This window comes from Mastomys coucha, unplaced genomic scaffold (genome assembly GCF_008632895.1).
Source record: "Mastomys coucha isolate ucsf_1 unplaced genomic scaffold, UCSF_Mcou_1 pScaffold15, whole genome shotgun sequence".
Classification (NCBI taxonomy): Eukaryota; Metazoa; Chordata; class Mammalia; order Rodentia; family Muridae; genus Mastomys; species Mastomys coucha.
This window is the reverse complement of record NW_022196897.1, coordinates 58,609,944-58,627,568: the sequence shown is the minus strand read 5'-3', so window position 1 is coordinate 58,627,568 and position 17,625 is coordinate 58,609,944. Positions and strand designations below refer to the sequence as shown.

The window sequence follows — 17,625 nt, the reverse complement described above, 5'->3', positions numbered from 1 at the left end:
GAAGAGCAGCTAGTTTTAGGGATGTTCAAAAAATGTGTATTAAGTTCTTTGGATCTGGATATTTTAAGGACACACAGGTTGCACAACCAACTCACGCTCTTATCAGGCATCATAGGAGACTCGAAGCTTGGGCTCATTCCTGGCATCAGGCCCAGTGTTAGAGCAGGATGTTTCTTGCTCAAAGGTAAATGGAGGCAGGAGCTTGGTGTCCACTGCTGTGAGCCCATAACCAACCAACACCGAGGACAGTGCGGTTCTCCACACTTACCACTACTTTGCCCCCTGGACCTTGACTCTGGACAGTGACTCCCATCCACTGGTCTTCCTTGCTTTCTGACATAGGATCAGCTGCAGAAGAACATGGGTAACACTGATGGTTAGTGTATCCAAAAGCCTATACAGACCCACAGGGTAACAAAAACATAAGAAGACTCCATGCCTAGCTACACAGGAAACCCAGTTCATCCGGAACATGATTTCTCATCTCAAGGAGACAGAGACACAATTGCCTGAATCTTTCATAAAAACTCTAAACCTAAGATGTTTGAAACTTCTGTAGTGGAGGCAGGTGCCTCTGAGGCAGCAATGTAAAAATACAGTGTTAGTCTCAACTAACAGAAAGTGGGTGCTTCTCTGTTTGTTCCTCAAATGCTTTATATAACAGATTCAATTTCCATCTTAGCTGGAAAGAGGGAGATAAAAAGAATGCACAGATATATCACCATGTGCTCATTTTATTATTGATTTAAATCTACTATATAGCCCATATTTTTGCCTTCCTTAGTGAGAATAAGAATATTAAGGTGCTATCTAGATACTAAGATTAGTGGCATTTTGCCCCTTTTTGTCTTTACATATACCTGTGTATTTATAAGTTTTCTGCAATTATCATGGAGCATTTCCTAATCAGTAAGAACACATTATTCCTAAAGGATACAGTTGACAATGTCAACATGAGCCTGCTTGTCTACCTAGGCCAATAACCAAACTTGGTTTCCTTCAAGCGTCTCAGAACACTAATGGCTCTGCTCAGCCTATCGGAAACCAGGTAAATTAGCTGGTGGTACATATGAACTCCATTATGGCATGTTCCAGCCACCTAGAGGCTTCATAAAATGGAATATTACAATAAAAGGGAGAAAAGCCTGTCTTTCAGAGGTGGCAGCTTCAGCTGGGTAAAGGACCCTTTTGGAGGCTGGAGAGATGGTTTAGCTGTTAAGAACACTGGATGCTCTTTTAGAAGACCTGGGTTCAATTCCCAGCAGCCACATGACAGCTCACAACTGTCTTTAACTCCTAGGGAACCAACACCCTCACACAGACATGCATGTAGCCAAGTCACCAATGTGCCTCCTGAACATTTTTGAAACTTATTTTGGCTGTACCCTAGCTCATCAACTCATGTATCACAGTCTATAGGGAAGATTTTACTCATGCTGCCCTGTCCTCATTTTAGAGGATTCTCACAGACAAGTTTTTTTAAGGGCCAGAGATGTAAATGGGTGGTAAGGTACTCAAACAGGATACACAAGACGCTGGGTTAGAGCCCTGATATCACACAAACAGACAAACAAATAACAAATACATGAATTAAATGAGAAAAGTAAACAAAATAGTCTCCCCCCCAATATTTTGTTTGTATGTTTGTTTTTGTTTTTTGAGACATAATTTCTGTGTAAACAGAGCTCTGGCTACCCTGGAACTCCTCTGTAAACCAGACCGGCCTCAAACTTACAGAGATCCACCCACCTGCCTCTGCCTCCTGAGTGCTGGGATTAAAGGTGTGAGCCATTACCACCTGGCTTCCGCTCAAATATTTTAACAATTAAGTGACTTTTTTTTGACTGCTTAATGTTTTTTCACAGCTATGAACTCAATTTTGCAGCAGTCTGAACAGACCACTAGGTGGCGACATAAACACACTGTTCTAGTTTAACCAAGCTTAAACAGAGGCAGCAAGTATTTTTCAGGACAAATAAAAAACAGTCAAGACTGACAAAATTAAAAGTGGCCTTCTCTGCAGGAATAAATGCTTGTGTCTCCTGTCCTATCTGGTGGCAAGTGAAACATGGCACAGACAGGCTGGCCAAATGAACAGTGAGGGCAGAACACACCGTCATTATCAAATTCAATCCGTGTGCAAGGTCCCCGGGAGGTGATGTCACAGCTGTACAGGCCCCCTGTTCTGTTCGCTCTCTGCAGCGGGAGTGCTTCTGCCCGAGGCGCCCCCACAAGCAACCTGGTGATAAAACAGAAAGAACTTAGGGGGTTGAATGTTACATTTAAAAGTCTAGTCAGAGCTATGGGCACCATTCACTGCTGTGCAGCCCCACCCATCTCGAAGCTGCTGAGGAGTGGAACAGAACAAAGGTAGAGGCTCATGCTACACAGGCCTCACAGCTGGGGCGGAATGACATAGGGAGGAGAGTGAGCCTGTCCTTCCCAGAATCAGCAGGTAGCTGAGTGCAATTCTGGTATCTGAAGACACTCTGCATAGAACAAGAAACTCAACAGAAAAATTCGCTCTCCCAACTTTGGGTGGGAAGCAGCCATCATGTCCTGTCTAGTAGGTACACATCTGTTTCCAACACTGGACGCCCATTCCCCCCACCCCACCCCACCCCAGCCTTGTCAAGTTGACACAGGCTGGAGTTATCACAGAGAAAGGAGCCTCCCCTGAGGAAATGCCTCCAGGAGATCCAACTGTAAGACATTTTCTCAATTAGCATCAAGGGTGGGAGGGCCAATTGTGGGCCGTGCCATCCTGGGCTTGTAGTCGGTACTATAAGAAAGCAAGCGGAGCAAGTAAGGGGAACCAGTAAGGAACATCCATCCCTTCATGGCCTCTGCATCAGCTCCTGCTTCCTGATTTGCTTGAGTTCCAGTCCTAACTTCCTTTGGAGATGAACAGCAAAGTGGAAATGTAAGCTGAATAAACCCTTTCCTCCCCAACTTGCTTCTTGGTCCTGATGTTTGTGCAGGAATAGAAACACTGACTAAGACAGATAGCCTCCAGGGGACACTTTGACTACACCTAGCTTTGCAACAGTGTATCTACAGATTTAGAATCCAACTCGTGCCCATGACACAATTCATCTCTTCCCCTTTTCTTTCTCTTCAGCATTACTGAGGATATAATTGACAAGGAGAATCTCCATTTATTTAAAATGTAACACGTGATGCTCTGTCTCATGGGTACATGCTACAAGCTCCTCCATATCAACCAGTCTCCCACAAAGGATGTGAGACAAAGCAAGTGAAACATTCCTCTTCTCTCCACCAGAGACCTTCCCAGAGGAGCAGCCCCTAAGCCCAACTCATGATCCGCCAGCAGAGGGGCTGACTTTTCACAGGGTTTACAACCTCTAGGGTCAGCTTGACTAAGAAACAAACAGTACAAGAGACAAAGAGAAAGAACACACACGGGACCACACAGAGAAGTGGAGGCCAGAGCTTTGAGCTATGCGGCTGGAAATGGAAAAACAGCTGGGAACAAACAATAAACCCTCTGAAGGGAGACCAAGGCACATTGGGCTGCAAGAAGCCTGCAGAGTCAGGTGCAAAAGGAATGAAAAAACAACACTATCTAACATCCCCACTACCTCTTCCTTGCTGGGATGGATCCCAGTAAAAAAGAGTCAAAACACTAATGGATATGCTGTTTCAGGTGCAGCAAGGGGGAAGGAAGGGAATCACATCTGCCCAGGAGAAACAGGAGCGCATGATGGCTTCCATGGGGACAGTGGCTGCCCTTCCTCCCAGAGAGATAACCCATCTCCTCACCTGAGGCAGATGGCACTGCCCACTTCTAGTTCCAAATCTACACTGAAAATGATGAGCCCGCACACACCAGGATGACAGAACTGAAGTGGAGACTTAGGGAAGCAATTGTCCCCGGGTCCCCAAATTTCTCAATCAATAGGGGGTACAGGGAAGCCAGGTTGCAGGGGTCTGCATAGGCCCACCAGGTATCCACGTAACGCTGTCCCTGCAGGAGTTCACAATACCTGAGAGACGAGATGGCCTAGACTGTGCAGTGAATGGGTTTAGATGCTTGGCAGATGTGGGACAGACCTGTGCTGGGGTAGCTGGAGAAACAAGCAATGAGCTGGACTATGGGTAAATGGAAGCTATGTGATGGGAAACAGAGGCCTTTGACAGAGGTTAATTATGAAGCCTTTGGAACTCAAAGCTAGGTGCCAGGCAGGGCAAAGATTACCTAGAAATAGTGTCTCCGTCCCTGCATAATGAACACTCCTCAAGAAACCAAACTCAACACCTAAAACGTTCAGCACAAGAGCCAACCTATAACAGTGACACACTGAAATAAAAACTGCTGGCATATCAATAGATTTAAGACCGACTCCCAGCCGACGAAGGGAAAAAGAACCCAGGACCAAGTGTAGCCAATGGGTGAAGGTAACCAGCTGCCAAGAGGAGGCTCAAAGAGCAGCTCAGACAGCCTAGACAGCTTTTCCTCCTCTCTAACCACTTCCTCTTACACACCCGAGGAGGCGGCTAAGTGTGGCGGGCTGCTTCCTGTTTACCATGCTCCTCCTTCAGCCACTTACTCCTTCAACAAGCACTGCCCTGCAGGATGCATAAGGGATGGCCTCCCAGGTAACATCCGCCTCCTAAAACTCCATTGTGGCTGCACCCGATCCTAAACAGCTAGCCCGGGAAAAGGACTTGGAGGGAGAGGTATCGGGAAGGCAAGTGCTTTGTAGAGAGAGTGCCAGCAGGAAATGACAGCAGAACAGACCTAGGAGAGGCAGCACAGAACAGGCAAGGCTGGCTTTGCTTCCAGGGGAGGCGCTAGAGCAGTGGTTCTCAACCTTACTAATGCCTTGACTCACCTCATGTTATGGTGACGCCCCCCCCCCAACCATAACATTATCTTTGTTGCTACTTCGTAACTGTAATTCTGTTTCTGTTATGAACCATAATGCAAATATCTGACATTTGAGCCCAGTGACCCTGAAGGGGTCACGACCCACAGGTTGAGAAGTACTGAGATAGCCGATGTAGGAAAGTGGAGTCTGGTGGTGTGGATAAGTGGAGTTGGAGATGGACAGCCTGGTGAGAAGACAGGTTCAGGGGAGAGAGGTAGGAGAGGAGGCCCGCAGAGCCCCAGGACACAGCCATCTCTTGAGCCTTTCTGGGTCCCGACATGGGATAGAGACTCCAAGGTTTCCTGCTACATGAAAAGCTGTACAGAGGCTGGAGGGATGACTCAGTGGTTAGTTAGTGCACTGCCTGTTCTTACCCAGAGGAGCAGAGTTCAGAGTCGAGAACCAAGTCTAGTGTGTGTGTATGTTTTAAGATTGTGGGATATTTGCGTGCGCGCGCGCACACACACACACACACACACACACACACACACACGTTTAAACAACAGATTGTGGTGTTTACTCTGTGCACAGCCGCAGGTCTTCAGAACCAAGGGCTTTCTCCAACCCTCTCTCCTCCATCGCTGGAGGGGGACATATGTTGGACAGAGAAGGAAGTGGACTGCATAGAATAAAGGAAGAAACAGAGCTATCAGGCATAAAGACAAGTCTAAAGAGAAACCACAAAATAAGAGACATACAGCTATGGAGGATAATGCCCGTTGAAAAGGTGCCTACCCCAGGCTCTGCCCACCCAGGTACTTAGGCATTCTATACCCATTTCGGATACCTCCTGGGAGGGAGGGAAGAGGATCGGCGTCGACTGCAGGAGTGGATGGCTGCAAAAGGGAGCCGCCTGCCAGCAGAGGGCGCTTGCAGCACCACTCTGCATTTCAAGGCTACACCGCGTGCTAATCCAATACAACGCAGGTCCCCAACCAACACTCAGCAACTGTCCAGGGTGCCATTCTCACAGTTGCCCTGGTTCAGAGATTAGCAAAAAGGCTTTAAATCCCACTTGGAATCGGCCTTAAGCATATAAAGACACAGTCCATTAGCTCAGGCTGTGTCTTTGAAGAACAAATAAAAGAGCAAAACTAGACCAGTGTGCAAACAAAGACACCGGGGACAACCGTCTACTTCTAATCTAAGTCGTTTTAGGTACCTGTGTAGGCTAAATGCTAGGCACACGATGATTCTTGAGCGGCCAGGTGCCTGTAGGTTCTGGAAGAACAGCCCATTCCAACCAATGCCTCAAAACTCGTGCCAAAAATATGTATAAATCCGAAGCTTCCTCCGGGTTCCTCACAGGAAAGGCTGGGCGCCCGGCTGCCCAGACGGGTTTAGTGAGGGAACCAGGTGCTCTGTGTGCATTACTGCTCTGTGGGCACCGAGTCAACTCCGAGGGCCATAGCTGCAGATATCACGTCGCTGTCTCTTTGCTGCTGCCATACTCTCAAGACTCTGACTCTTTCCCTTCCCTCACCTCTCCCCTCCCCATCTATCTGTCTGTCTGTCTGTCTGTGTCTCTCTCTCCCTCTCTCAGAGACAGGGTTTCCCTGTGTCCTCGAACTCAGAGATCTGCCTACCTCTACCTGGGATTAAAGGTGTGTACCACTATGATCTTCAGCAGAAGCCTAAACTACAGCAGCAGCTCTGCATTCTCACAGACAGGCTGGGGTGGGAGTGGGGAAGTGAGTCAGGCCTTGGAGGGACGGAAGCAGTGGAAATTAACATAGAACAGCATCCAAAAGCCTGTTCCCATATCAGTCCAAAGGAGAGACTACAAACACTGGCAAGTGTCTATCTACAGCTTGGCACTAGGAAAAGCCACTTTTCAAACTGCTTGCCTCAGAGCCACTAGACAGCTACTTCTACTGAGTTTTACTATTTTCCCCATGTTTTGGGGGAGGGCAGGATTTTTGAGGTAGGAATTTCCTCTAATTTGTCATCTTTCTTCCCTCAGCCTCCCAGGGCTGGATTAGAGTTGAGCCACCATGGTCACCTTCCACCGAGTTTGCAAAGTTGTGCTGGAGTAACTCCCTGAAGATTTCAACATACTGGAAAATACTTAAAGACAAGACACAAGAGGCTGAAGAGATTGCTCAGTGGTTAAGAGTTGCTCTTCCACAGGACCCACACTGGTGGCTCACAACCATCCATAGCTCCAGTTCTAGGTGATCCAAGTCCTCTTCTAACTTCCACCAATACTAGGCACACATGGTACACATTGAGCATGCAGACAAACAAACAAAATAATCTTTAAAAAAAAAAAAAAACCCTGCAAAACCACAGCATCATCTTTAGTAGAAAGAAACTTTGTCACAGTGAAAGGCAATGTCAAAAAAACATGGCAGTCAACTCAGAGAAAGACATAAACTGAGGTCTTCAAAGGAGACCACGATTACAGGCTAATGGGGCTCTGGATGCACTCACTACCGAGGTCTGAACAAGCTATCCTAGAATCCACTGAGTGGGCCACACCGCCACTCATATTTGCACGTCTCCCCCAACAGCTGGCCTACTTTTGTATAACTATTTCAATCCAATGTCCTAAATACTGGGGTTCTTTAAACTTTAAAGACAATAGCAGCTTTGCCTCATTGTCTTTGGCAATAATTCATTTCCTTAAGGATTAAAGAGTGTGCCTCTAGCTACTCCAGTCTGTCTCAGGAAATGTGAACTATTGCTTCATTAGAACAAGGCCACTATTATTGCTTAATTTAAAACACAAGTTTTCTCAGTTCATCTGACTGAAGACCTGAAAAACCAGGACACGGCACTACCCAGAGAGCTGTGTCGCTCTGACATCTGAAGCCATCTTCAAACTCAATATTTAATGTTTTAGTAAAATAAATAAATAAATAAATAAATAATAAAGAACTTAGGGTAGAAATAACGGATTCTAAACTTATCCCAGGCTATAGAAATGGGGCGGCTCCCTTTCTTTTACTCTAGATTTAACTTCTCTTTCATTATAGATTGTGATATTTATTTCTTGATTAACCATGCTGGCCCTATCATCAGAAAGGGAAGCCAACAAGCTACTTGTTGCTTTTGGTTGTATTGGCTATGCTCCATTTTAAATTCCCGAACTTATATTTTCTTTCCAACATTTGATAAAAATCTCAGTTCCTCCAATGAGTGAGATGAAGCTGCAAGCATTTTGACCCTTCTTCCCAGACATTCTTCTTTTCCCAAGTCCTACTATCTTTCATATACAGTTAGAGCTAAGTCACATTTTGGGAACCACAATTCACTCATCTCTTTTTTGACAGACCCAGGTATGTAAACATCATTCATTGAAAAGTATAAATTGAAGTGGAAATTTCTGGTTTCTTTGGAAACTCAGTTGTGGTATTTTTCTGGAAGCTGTCTTGTGAGAGGATGTTTTGCTGGAGCAGACACATGGGAGGCCATGTGATGTTTTGCTTAAGTGGACACTAGAGAGGGTGAGTGATGTTTGAAAAGAGTATAAATGGAACCCCATAAACAGTGAGAGTCACTCTTGCATTGTGACGCAGCATACCACTTATATCTTGCTTCTTCACTGGTCTTTATTTTGTAGAGAGAAATGTACCAAAGAACTTGTGGTATTCCAGCTAATTGTGGCTGCTTCCGCTGACTCAAGCCAATTCAGAGGAGCCTTGTGGTTTCTGCTGGATCAAGCCTCCTCAACTGATTCGTGTTTGGTGTTCGCTATTGGACTGGACTGCTGGTTGACAACAAGTGGAATTGCCCACCCCAAAAGAACTACTATTAAACAGGTCCACAACCTTTCCTACTAACCTTCTTCCTCCCCCATCTCTAGTTGATGGGTTAGAAGGGAAGTTTAAATAAGAACCGTAAATAAAGTAGGTTTAGAGAAAAATCTAAGTCAACAATAAATGGATGGAGGACTGGTACCAGAATCAGAAGTCAGTTTCCTCAGAGGGAGCTGTCTCTAATGTTGAGGTCAAACAAACTTGTTCCCCTCGCATTTTATCATGAGATATGATCCATGTTCAGTCCATGACCTTTGTTTTCCCTGGTGTTTCTATTGCCTTTCTTTTTCTGGTTTCATTTCACTTTGTCTTGACTCCTAAACTCCCAATCATGCTTTGAAGTAGATCCAGACCTTGCCCTTGCTCAGACTCCTCTTTATCTGTCAGTCACCTAGGCCTGCTCTACAGGGTATGCTAGAGTCCCCTTCACTGCTACAACACCAGGGTGATATGCTCTGACCTGGAGGTGGGGCATGCTTTCCTCTCAGTTGGATTTTCTTACTGTCTTAACAGTACATGATGGATAAGCCAAGCCTGAGCATACAAACTGTCTACATTTGCTCTCACCTCAGGTGGAGCCAAGGCATACAACTCATCTCCTGAGAACTTGGACACCAGTGCTCTAGCATCCAGACCTGCGTTCCTTTGAGAGTAGCTTTTCTGCTCCCCACTTTATCCCAGGCATCCAGGAATACCTTCATCTGTTAATAAAGCCTTTAGTAATACGTAAGTTCTATGTAGCCTGGCTCACACTATGAAGAACACATTTACTTCCAGGACACGCCTCCTATCACGCACAGACCATTTCAGGCAGTCTACTCTCCCATTCTCTTTCTGGAATCCCTGCTTCTTAGGTGTTGGATATTTGAGGTAATCAACCTTTTTCTCATGTTCTTCTCTTCTCTGTGGTTTGGACAGCATGCTTCTACTGACATCTTAGAATTATGCAGCCATGTTTGTAAGTCCCTGGAAGTTCATTCTCTTCTAAGTGTGCTTTTTATATAAATATATTTTGTGCATTTGGTATGTCCTCAAAATTCTGTGTGTTCCACCTCTGAGCTTTCCTGAAGCTCCCTTTGTGCTTCTAGAGGCTTCTTTACCTCTCCCGTTTCTTTCCTCCACCCACTGCTTTTTCTGTGCTAGCTCTCATCATGTGCATCATGGGAACATGTAGGTTTTGTTCTTTGGCCCTTCTTATCTCTCTAAGAACCCCCTTTCTGGCCATCACCTATTCAATGAGTATCAGTCACTGGCTGATACTCATACTCATACAGGCTCTCACTGCATCATGGCTATTACCCCAGATGTTCATGAAGTTTAAGATCATCAAAGAAAGAACCTGGAAGTTCATCCAGCCAGACTGCTATATCAAAATTAAGTGTAGTAGTACTTAGAGGTTCTATCCACAGGGTGCCTGAAGACTCAAGGATTGTGATGCTCAATCATAGTCCTGGGGCAACAAGAAAACAAAGCTCAAGCTCCGCACACAGTAGCTTCCAGAAGGTCCAGCTCTACAGTGTCGAGGAGCTACAGGCACTTGTGATGTGCAGTGAAGCTTTGCTGACATTATTCACACTTCTTCTAGGACCCACAAAGAAGAGCATCCTCACTGGCCATCAGTCACCAATGCCTGTGGCAACAAAGAAACTGAAAGATGCCTCTTGGTAGAACATGTACATGAATATTCTCCTCCTGCACCCACTCCTATCAAAACAACAGGGGCCTTTTCTGCTAATCACTAGTAGCTAAACTTTGCATAGAAGTGGGAAGGATAATGACATTTGGCAACATGGATTCTGACTCCTCATTCCCAGCCCTCTCTTACATTATCACCTCTGGTTTAAGGGAAGGGTAGTTACAGAGCAGACCGTCCTCTTCCTTTATCCAGGCTGCAGCTATTCAGGGGTAAAAGGAAAACACCTTTCCAGGGTTTCTATGATCTCTCCAACTGTGGACAGGCATGATAGGAAGAGCTGGAGGAAGCAGTATGCCTTTTACATAGACCACACTGTATTGAGTTCATTTTGCATTCCCAAACTATCCCAATGAAAGAGTTCTGCTCCTAGGCCTTAACATGGCTGGCTGTAGCCTAGGTTTCACAAGGTCAGGCCTTGCTCACACTTGTTGCCTGAACATTCATTACCCATTCTCCCTTCCTCCTTCCCACTTAGAAAATTCCTGGATTGAAGACCAGAGATGGTCAGCCCAGCCTCAGACATAAAGCTGGCTGGAATGTACCCCACACAACATCTATTCCATAGTTAGCAGCATGCCCAGGTGTACCATCACAGTGTAGGTTCACAAGCCCTGGAGAACTAGCTTTGCCCAGGAGTCCTACGGCCAGGCTTCATCATGGGTAATTTTTGTAACCACCAAAGCTCCACTGACCTTGAAAGTAACCCCACTTCCTCTCAGCTGAGACTCTTCAGGAGTCCAGTAATAGAAGGGAGTGGCTAACAAGCATGACCCTACTGCTTCACCAACCCCTAGGCATTGCCAGTATATATACTAGCCTAATCAGATCAATGTATATACACCAGCCTAATCAGATCAATGGGAAATCTGGCCTTCACTTACCTCTCTAAAATTAGTTTATTCTGCTGCCCCGCTGCCAACACCTTTCTTACCCAGGGGGAAGAAAAGGAGCCACGAAAGCCTGCCCACGCCAAGCCATGCACCCCTGCACCAGCTGTTGGACTCGCAGCTCACATTACTTTTAAATTATTTTTAACTTTAATAACTGGTTTCATTGTCACACATACATCATTTTACTTTGTCATATCCCCCCTCCCCATACTTTCATATCCCTGTTTCTAGGTCCCTTTCCTGTCTCCAAATGGTGCCCCCTTTTCTACTTCCATATAATTATGCATACATATGCATAGATTTCATGTATACGCATGTACATATTAATACTTTTCTTTAGATCTAGATTCCACATTTCTCATTTTTAAAGGGGCTACAAAAAAAAATCACCATTTCTCCCATTTTGGTGACTGTCTATCCAGTGGTCTGAAATTACACCTGTGGAGTCTGCACTCACAGAACCATATCCATCGGCACAGGGCTGTGCCCCAGCAAACGTTATCCCATTTAATGTGTCCTATTTTATCAGTCCTAAGAAATCATCTCGAAACAGCTTCAAGGGAACTAAATGCATGCATATTGGCAAAACTTTGAGTTTTCCTCCAGGCAAAAGTCATTGCTGGTCTTAACTCTGGTATAATGAGCACTGTTAGATGTGACACATAGCTCTGACATAACACACACACACACACACACAGCCCTTGGCATGCGTCAGACTAGCATGTATATTCAGTGAAACACTGAGTTGCCTTGGAGTGTTTGTTTTCTATAGAGCTGTAACGAGTTGCCAGGGGCCAGGTGTCTTGTCCTTTCTATTTTCTAAGCTGCCCACCCTCCTTGCCTTATGGTTCCTTCACATGGAGTATCAGCAGCACAGTTCCAAATCTCTCTTGCCCCCATTTGCCCCATCATGAAGATCTGTCCCCGCAATGGGCAGTGGTGGCGCACGCCTTTAATCCTAGCACTTGGGAGGCAGAGGCAGGCGGATTTCTGAGTTTGAGGCCAGCCTGGTCTACAGAGTGAGTTCCAGGACAGCCAGGGCTACACAGAGAAACCCTGTCTCAAACCTCTCCCCACCCCAAAAAGAAAATCCGTCCCCGCAATCCCTGAGCCCATGTGCGTCATTTTCCTAGTTGAAGGCAGCTAATCTGAAAGCATTTAAAAGAGCCCGTTCACGGTCTTGGAGGATTCACTCTGATTTAAAAAAAAAAAAAAAAAAAAAAACCCACACCATTCTGGGCTAAGGACTTCTAACGGGCATGCTTCAGATTGAGCCTCAGCCTCTACTCTAACCACAGGGGGCTTGCCTCACACTCCTGCAGCCAACAGCTTTCTACTAGCTCAAGACCTCTGCCCTGGCTCCTCTGTCCCGAATCCTCCCACAGCCTCCAGTTCTCTGGATAATACTGCCCTGCGCCTGCCTCTTATTTCTCACTTGCCTTTCCTTCGTGGTAATAACCAGAGACAACTCTGCCCACTGCCCTCCTCCCTCTGCACAAGTCCTCCTGAGTCCAGAAGCCATACGTGCTGTCCACGCCTCTGTCCCCAGCCACAGCTAAGTGTCTGGTACCCAAAGGACACTCGATGAATAGCAAACTAAACCAAATAAGTTACACAACTAAAACAAAGTCCAGTCAGAGTAATTCACAGACTTAAAATGCTGAGAAACCTTTACGAAAATGCCTCCCTTTTCACGAGGATGGGGAATTCTACCTCAAAACCTAGTGAAGATTGGCTTTATCTAGATTACATAACTGGTTATATGAATCTGTTTATAAATACTTGCGGGGGGGCACTTCACTGTCTCTTCATTGTCTCTTCCCTATGCAAAATTGGCCTGCTACAGGCAATGGTTCATAGAAATAGTAAGGCCTACTCTGTATTATTTTCTTGGCTTTAACTATGACAATCTAATTTTTTCTGTATGTAAAATGCTGCCTTTTGCTTACAGAAAGGCCGTTTAATATAGTTTATGTACAAAATCAAATAAAAAAATTAATCCATTAAAAAAAGAAAAAGGAAACATTAGCATATTAGGCGTTTGCTGCAGCTTGGAGTAGTAGCCAGCAATCCCCTGTCCCCCCTGAAACAAAGCATGGCCCAGTGGCCAGTGGTGAACCCCACTGAAGGTGGCATTGGGAGCAAGCACTGTCAGGGCATAGCTTCACTGCTGCTAGTTTCCAATAGTAACCGAGAAACATACCAAGGGCACTGGGTTCATTCTCTGTCCCCTTCTCCAACACAAAGTCCCACTAGCTGTCATGAGGATACCACGCCCACTTTGGTCATTCCTACTGTGCCCCATATGAGAAGAGGAGAGACTTACGGGTCCATCCTTCACTGTCCTGTGAGTTCAATTTGACCTCATAATCCAATTCAACTAAGAACTAGACTGGGTGGTGGAGGAAGCACATCAAAGCTGATGTATGTTAAATTCTCAGATTGGCTCTCACCCTGGATGGCGCCGGCAGCCTCTCTTCCATTGTACAGTCTCTTTCCTAAGGTCTTTCTTGTGGCTAGAGACATCCATTCACCCACGATCCTAGCCACCTTGACATTGCTTTGCAGCCGAGACCCATCCTCTCAAACACCCATACTCAGACACCCAGAAACCTATCACCCCATGAGGCATCCCCCAGTATGTCCCAGAGCTCGGCCTCTCCAGTTCTCCATGTGCTTTTCCTGGGGTGATGAATGCATACTATCTACCCAGGCCCAAGGACAAAAGCCAGGGGTCAGCTTTGACTCACTTCCCCTGTATCTGTACGGTGTGCATTTGACACAGTGTCTGGCCCCTTCTCAGTGGTTGCTTTGCTATTACAAAGATTCAAGCCACCCTCGGGTCATACAGCAGAATGATTTAAACTCGTCAGTTTGCCCCCACCTTTGCCCTAATCCCAGCTCAGCATCCACAGAGAAGCCCTGTTCCTCCTCTGCCATGTCATGTAACCTCGCCAATCTCTTCACAGTCCTCTAAGGGTTTGCCACAGGGGCATCGAGGAGGCTGAAGCAAGCAGCCCTTCTTCTGCCCTTCCAGCTCCAAGGCCTGGGCTGAACACTGCTTCCTTGTAGACCATCTTCATTTATTCTGCAGTTCTCAGCTTCTTCAACTGAGAACATCCCCCTGTCTTGGAATTGAGTTACACTGTATCCTTCTGGCCCCCTTTGGATACCTCAGGGCAACTCCAGGAACCCCTCCTCAGTGGACCCCCCTCCTTCATGGCTCTGGCCATCTCCCCCTCCCCCACATCTTCCTGTTGAATAAATCATGCCACCCTTCCCAGTACTGAGATGATGTCATCCATCTTTTCTCTACTCTACTGTTATCAGTCACATGATACAGGAACTCTTCTTGTCCCTGAATACAACATCCAGGGTGGCCCCCGAGCACCTCCTTGGCACCCAGGGTGAATGCAGGTACATGCTGCTCATGCATCTCTATATTTTTCTGGATATGGCTGGCAGAAAGCCCAAATAATGCACAGACTACCCATATCGACAATCACATTCTTATCCGAGGATCTCTAAGCAGCTGGAGGGTAGCCATCTCTATCTTACAGATAAAGAACCCAGGACTCAGACATTCCAGACATGGGTAGCTCTTCAAGCCCAAGGCTCTTCCTGCTGAGCCACTTACTTCCAGTTACAACTGGGAGCCATCCCTCCATGTTGGAACCACACCCTGCTGTCCACCCTAGGCACCCCGCTCTCTTCAGTTCCTAGGCACACCCTAGCAGTGAACCTCGGCATGTTTCCTGATACCCAGCACCCCCAATACACACAGGAAAGCTGCTTCCTCTAACCATCCCCAGGCTGCAGCTCCTGGCCTTACCTGAGAGTCTGCCTTCTCAAAGTGAACTTCCCTGGGCCAGCATCCCACCCCAACTTAACTATCACCTCCCTGAGGGCAGGAATCTGGGCCCAGTTTTTAATAACCTCTAGGGCCAAAAACAACAATTAAAAACAGAAAAGAAAAAGGAAGCCCTTTAACTGCGTTTAACTGGCTGATCCAGTTGGGCAAGTATGAGCTCCTGTGGATCAGCAAATCTGCTCACCTCCAGCCTGTCTTCATGTTTACACAGAAGCAGATAAGCCACAACCTCCATTCAAAACACAGAAACCTTCCACCAACAACAGGCTCACCACCAAATAAGGGCAAGGAGCTATTACAACACTCACAGGAGCTATCCTGTTGATGCTCCCGTAAGCTGCGGGGCCCAGGGACACTACCAGTACCTGTCATTTCACTAATGTGGACCCGTGGTTAAAGAGGACAAGAACCTACCCGGTCACGAGGCTGGATAAATATCACCACGGAGCTGTGCCCAAGACTCCCTAGCTCTCAGATCTTGGGCTGAACCACTAAATCCTGAGTCTACTTTTTGCTTGGCTTGACAGCATCACTCAAAAACCACAATGAACTGTTTAAAAGAATATTTATTTATAAGAGGCGATTATAATTAAGGCCTACTAAGTGCTTTATACTCACCAGGAGTGCCAAGAAATTACTTGTTGCCTTTAACTAGATCACAGGACCAGTAATTTAGTTGTGGCCTTTTCAAAAATTAAGAGCCTTTTCCCTGTCTCTCTGAAAAAGCATGCTGGAACTAGCCCCAGGTGCCAGTGACCACAGAACACGTGTACCAGCTAAGTCTGCGGGTTCTAGTTCTTACCTGACCTGTGCAGTTTCCTACAGGCGTGTCTCTGACTAACAGAGCTCGGGCGAAAGGGTCATCCAAGGCCAAACCTGTTTCTATTAATTGTAAGACCCAACTCCTGCAGCTCAGAAACCTCTACCTCTTACAGGGTGGGAGTGAAAGCCAGAGCACAGCCATTGACTCACAATTAAATGGAATGTCTGCGAAAGTGGTGAGACTAAAGTGGAAGTGGGGCTGGGGACAGAGTTCTGCGCCTGTTTTTGATATGACCTTGGACCACCAACACTTGCTTCTTATCTCCTGATCATCAGGACTTCAGTCACCTCTAGGGAAAGGAATACTGACATGTAAGAAAGTCAGAATAAACACTGGCCATATTTAAAGTGGTCACGAATTCAATTTCGACTCAAACTTCAAAGTATAGATCTAAAACTGGTTCATTTACAAATGATTTATTAGTTTACTAGTCTATAATAAACTGATTCACCGGAAAGTGTCCCTAGCTGACAAAGCAACTGAGAACAGCAAAACAGCATCCACAGGCCGCAGTAAAAACTCAGGAAAGCTCCCAGCTGTAAGGACTGTCTCTGAGCAACCCTAGAAGTACAGATGCACAAAGTAGCTGCCAGAGCTTGTCAAATGTGGAATTTAACCATGCCCAAGACTGGCTAGCAATCAGATGCCCGACTTCTCAGTCCTCAAATCACATTTGTCCTTTACATGACAAGTCCAGTCTTTGAATTCTCTTTTCAAGGAGCCTGGAAAGCTGTAAACATCTGGACCTGTGACCTTCACTCTTGACACATGGCGGCAGCCTAGCAAATTTCTACTAAGGGAATATTTACTTTATAACTACTTATCATTTTTAATATTTTATATTCAAGTACATAATGACCAGGAAATTTTTACATATGCCCATACCCAGGAGCAATATAATCAGTTAACCAAGTTTTCCTAGTAGATGTTAGCAAATAGCTCATAATTCATTTGCAGAGGAAAAGATAACCAAATTTCATCATTTTTCAGTAAAATGTTTTTAATAAAAAGCAGGAAGAGATAAGTTATATCTAACACGCTCACACCAGGCCAAGTGCCGTACCCACTTTACTACCTTTTAGAAGCTTAGGAAATCCATATTTTTCAGTGTTTTAAAAAGGAAATTAATAGGATCACATAGCTTATTTTCTAACTGTGATAACAGAAGCAATACAGCTAGCAGCTGTGCCAGGAGCCGCTGACCCATGCCAAGTACAGGTCCCCTCTTTTTCCATGGTAGAAGGCTTTTAGCTGGGCATTAAGACTGCCCAGAGGACAAATTCTCTAAGCTCCCTTTCCCACTGGGTCTTGCTGAATGAGGCATCCATGGCTACTTCTGGGAACCCTCCTTAAGAGGTGGTATGGTGGGCATGCACCCATAGCTCTGTTCCTCATTTCTGTCATCCTCTGCTGGAAATATACATGCTGCCATCTTGGATGATAAGGCTGAGGTTCCAATGGTGGGATTAGATACTAAGTCCCAATACCAGAGACCAGACACTCAAGTTTTAGTAGACCAGGAAGGCACCAAGCAAAATACAAAACCCAAAGAGGGTTCGGGGGATTTTTCCTGTTTTGCCATGCTGAGTGTCAGGCCTTGCACACAGTAGGCAAATGCTCTGCCACTATACCACTACATCCCCAGCTATGCCTCTTTCTCTCTTTTTTTTGGGGGGAGGGTAGAGTGGGATG

The 17,625-nt window shown here is 45.9% G+C and overlaps 1 protein-coding gene and 1 long non-coding RNA gene across 4 annotated transcripts in view; one reads left to right on the top strand and one right to left on the bottom strand.

Moving 5' to 3' along the window:
* Nucleotides 1–17,625, bottom strand: part of Itga6 (integrin subunit alpha 6) — a 74,982-nt gene that overhangs the window by 39,655 nt on the left and 17,702 nt on the right. For both annotated transcript variants that reach the window (XM_031370600.1, XM_031370601.1), the window contains 2 exons: nucleotides 2,115–2,239; nucleotides 269–348 (listed from right to left, as the gene is read on the bottom strand). In XM_031370600.1, coding sequence (XP_031226460.1) covers nucleotides 269–348; nucleotides 2,115–2,239 — 205 coding nt within the window. The remainder of the gene's footprint in view (nucleotides 1–268; nucleotides 349–2,114; nucleotides 2,240–17,625) is intronic.
* Nucleotides 4,501–10,441, top strand: LOC116090301. 2 transcript variants are annotated; one of them, XR_004118634.1, is made up of 4 exons: nucleotides 4,501–4,620; nucleotides 6,856–7,066; nucleotides 8,168–8,341; nucleotides 8,458–10,441. It is a non-coding gene; the product is annotated as an uncharacterized LOC116090301 (long non-coding RNA). The 2 variants fall into 2 exon arrangements; XR_004118633.1 differs by lacking the exon at nucleotides 4,501–4,620 and adding an exon at nucleotides 5,418–5,647.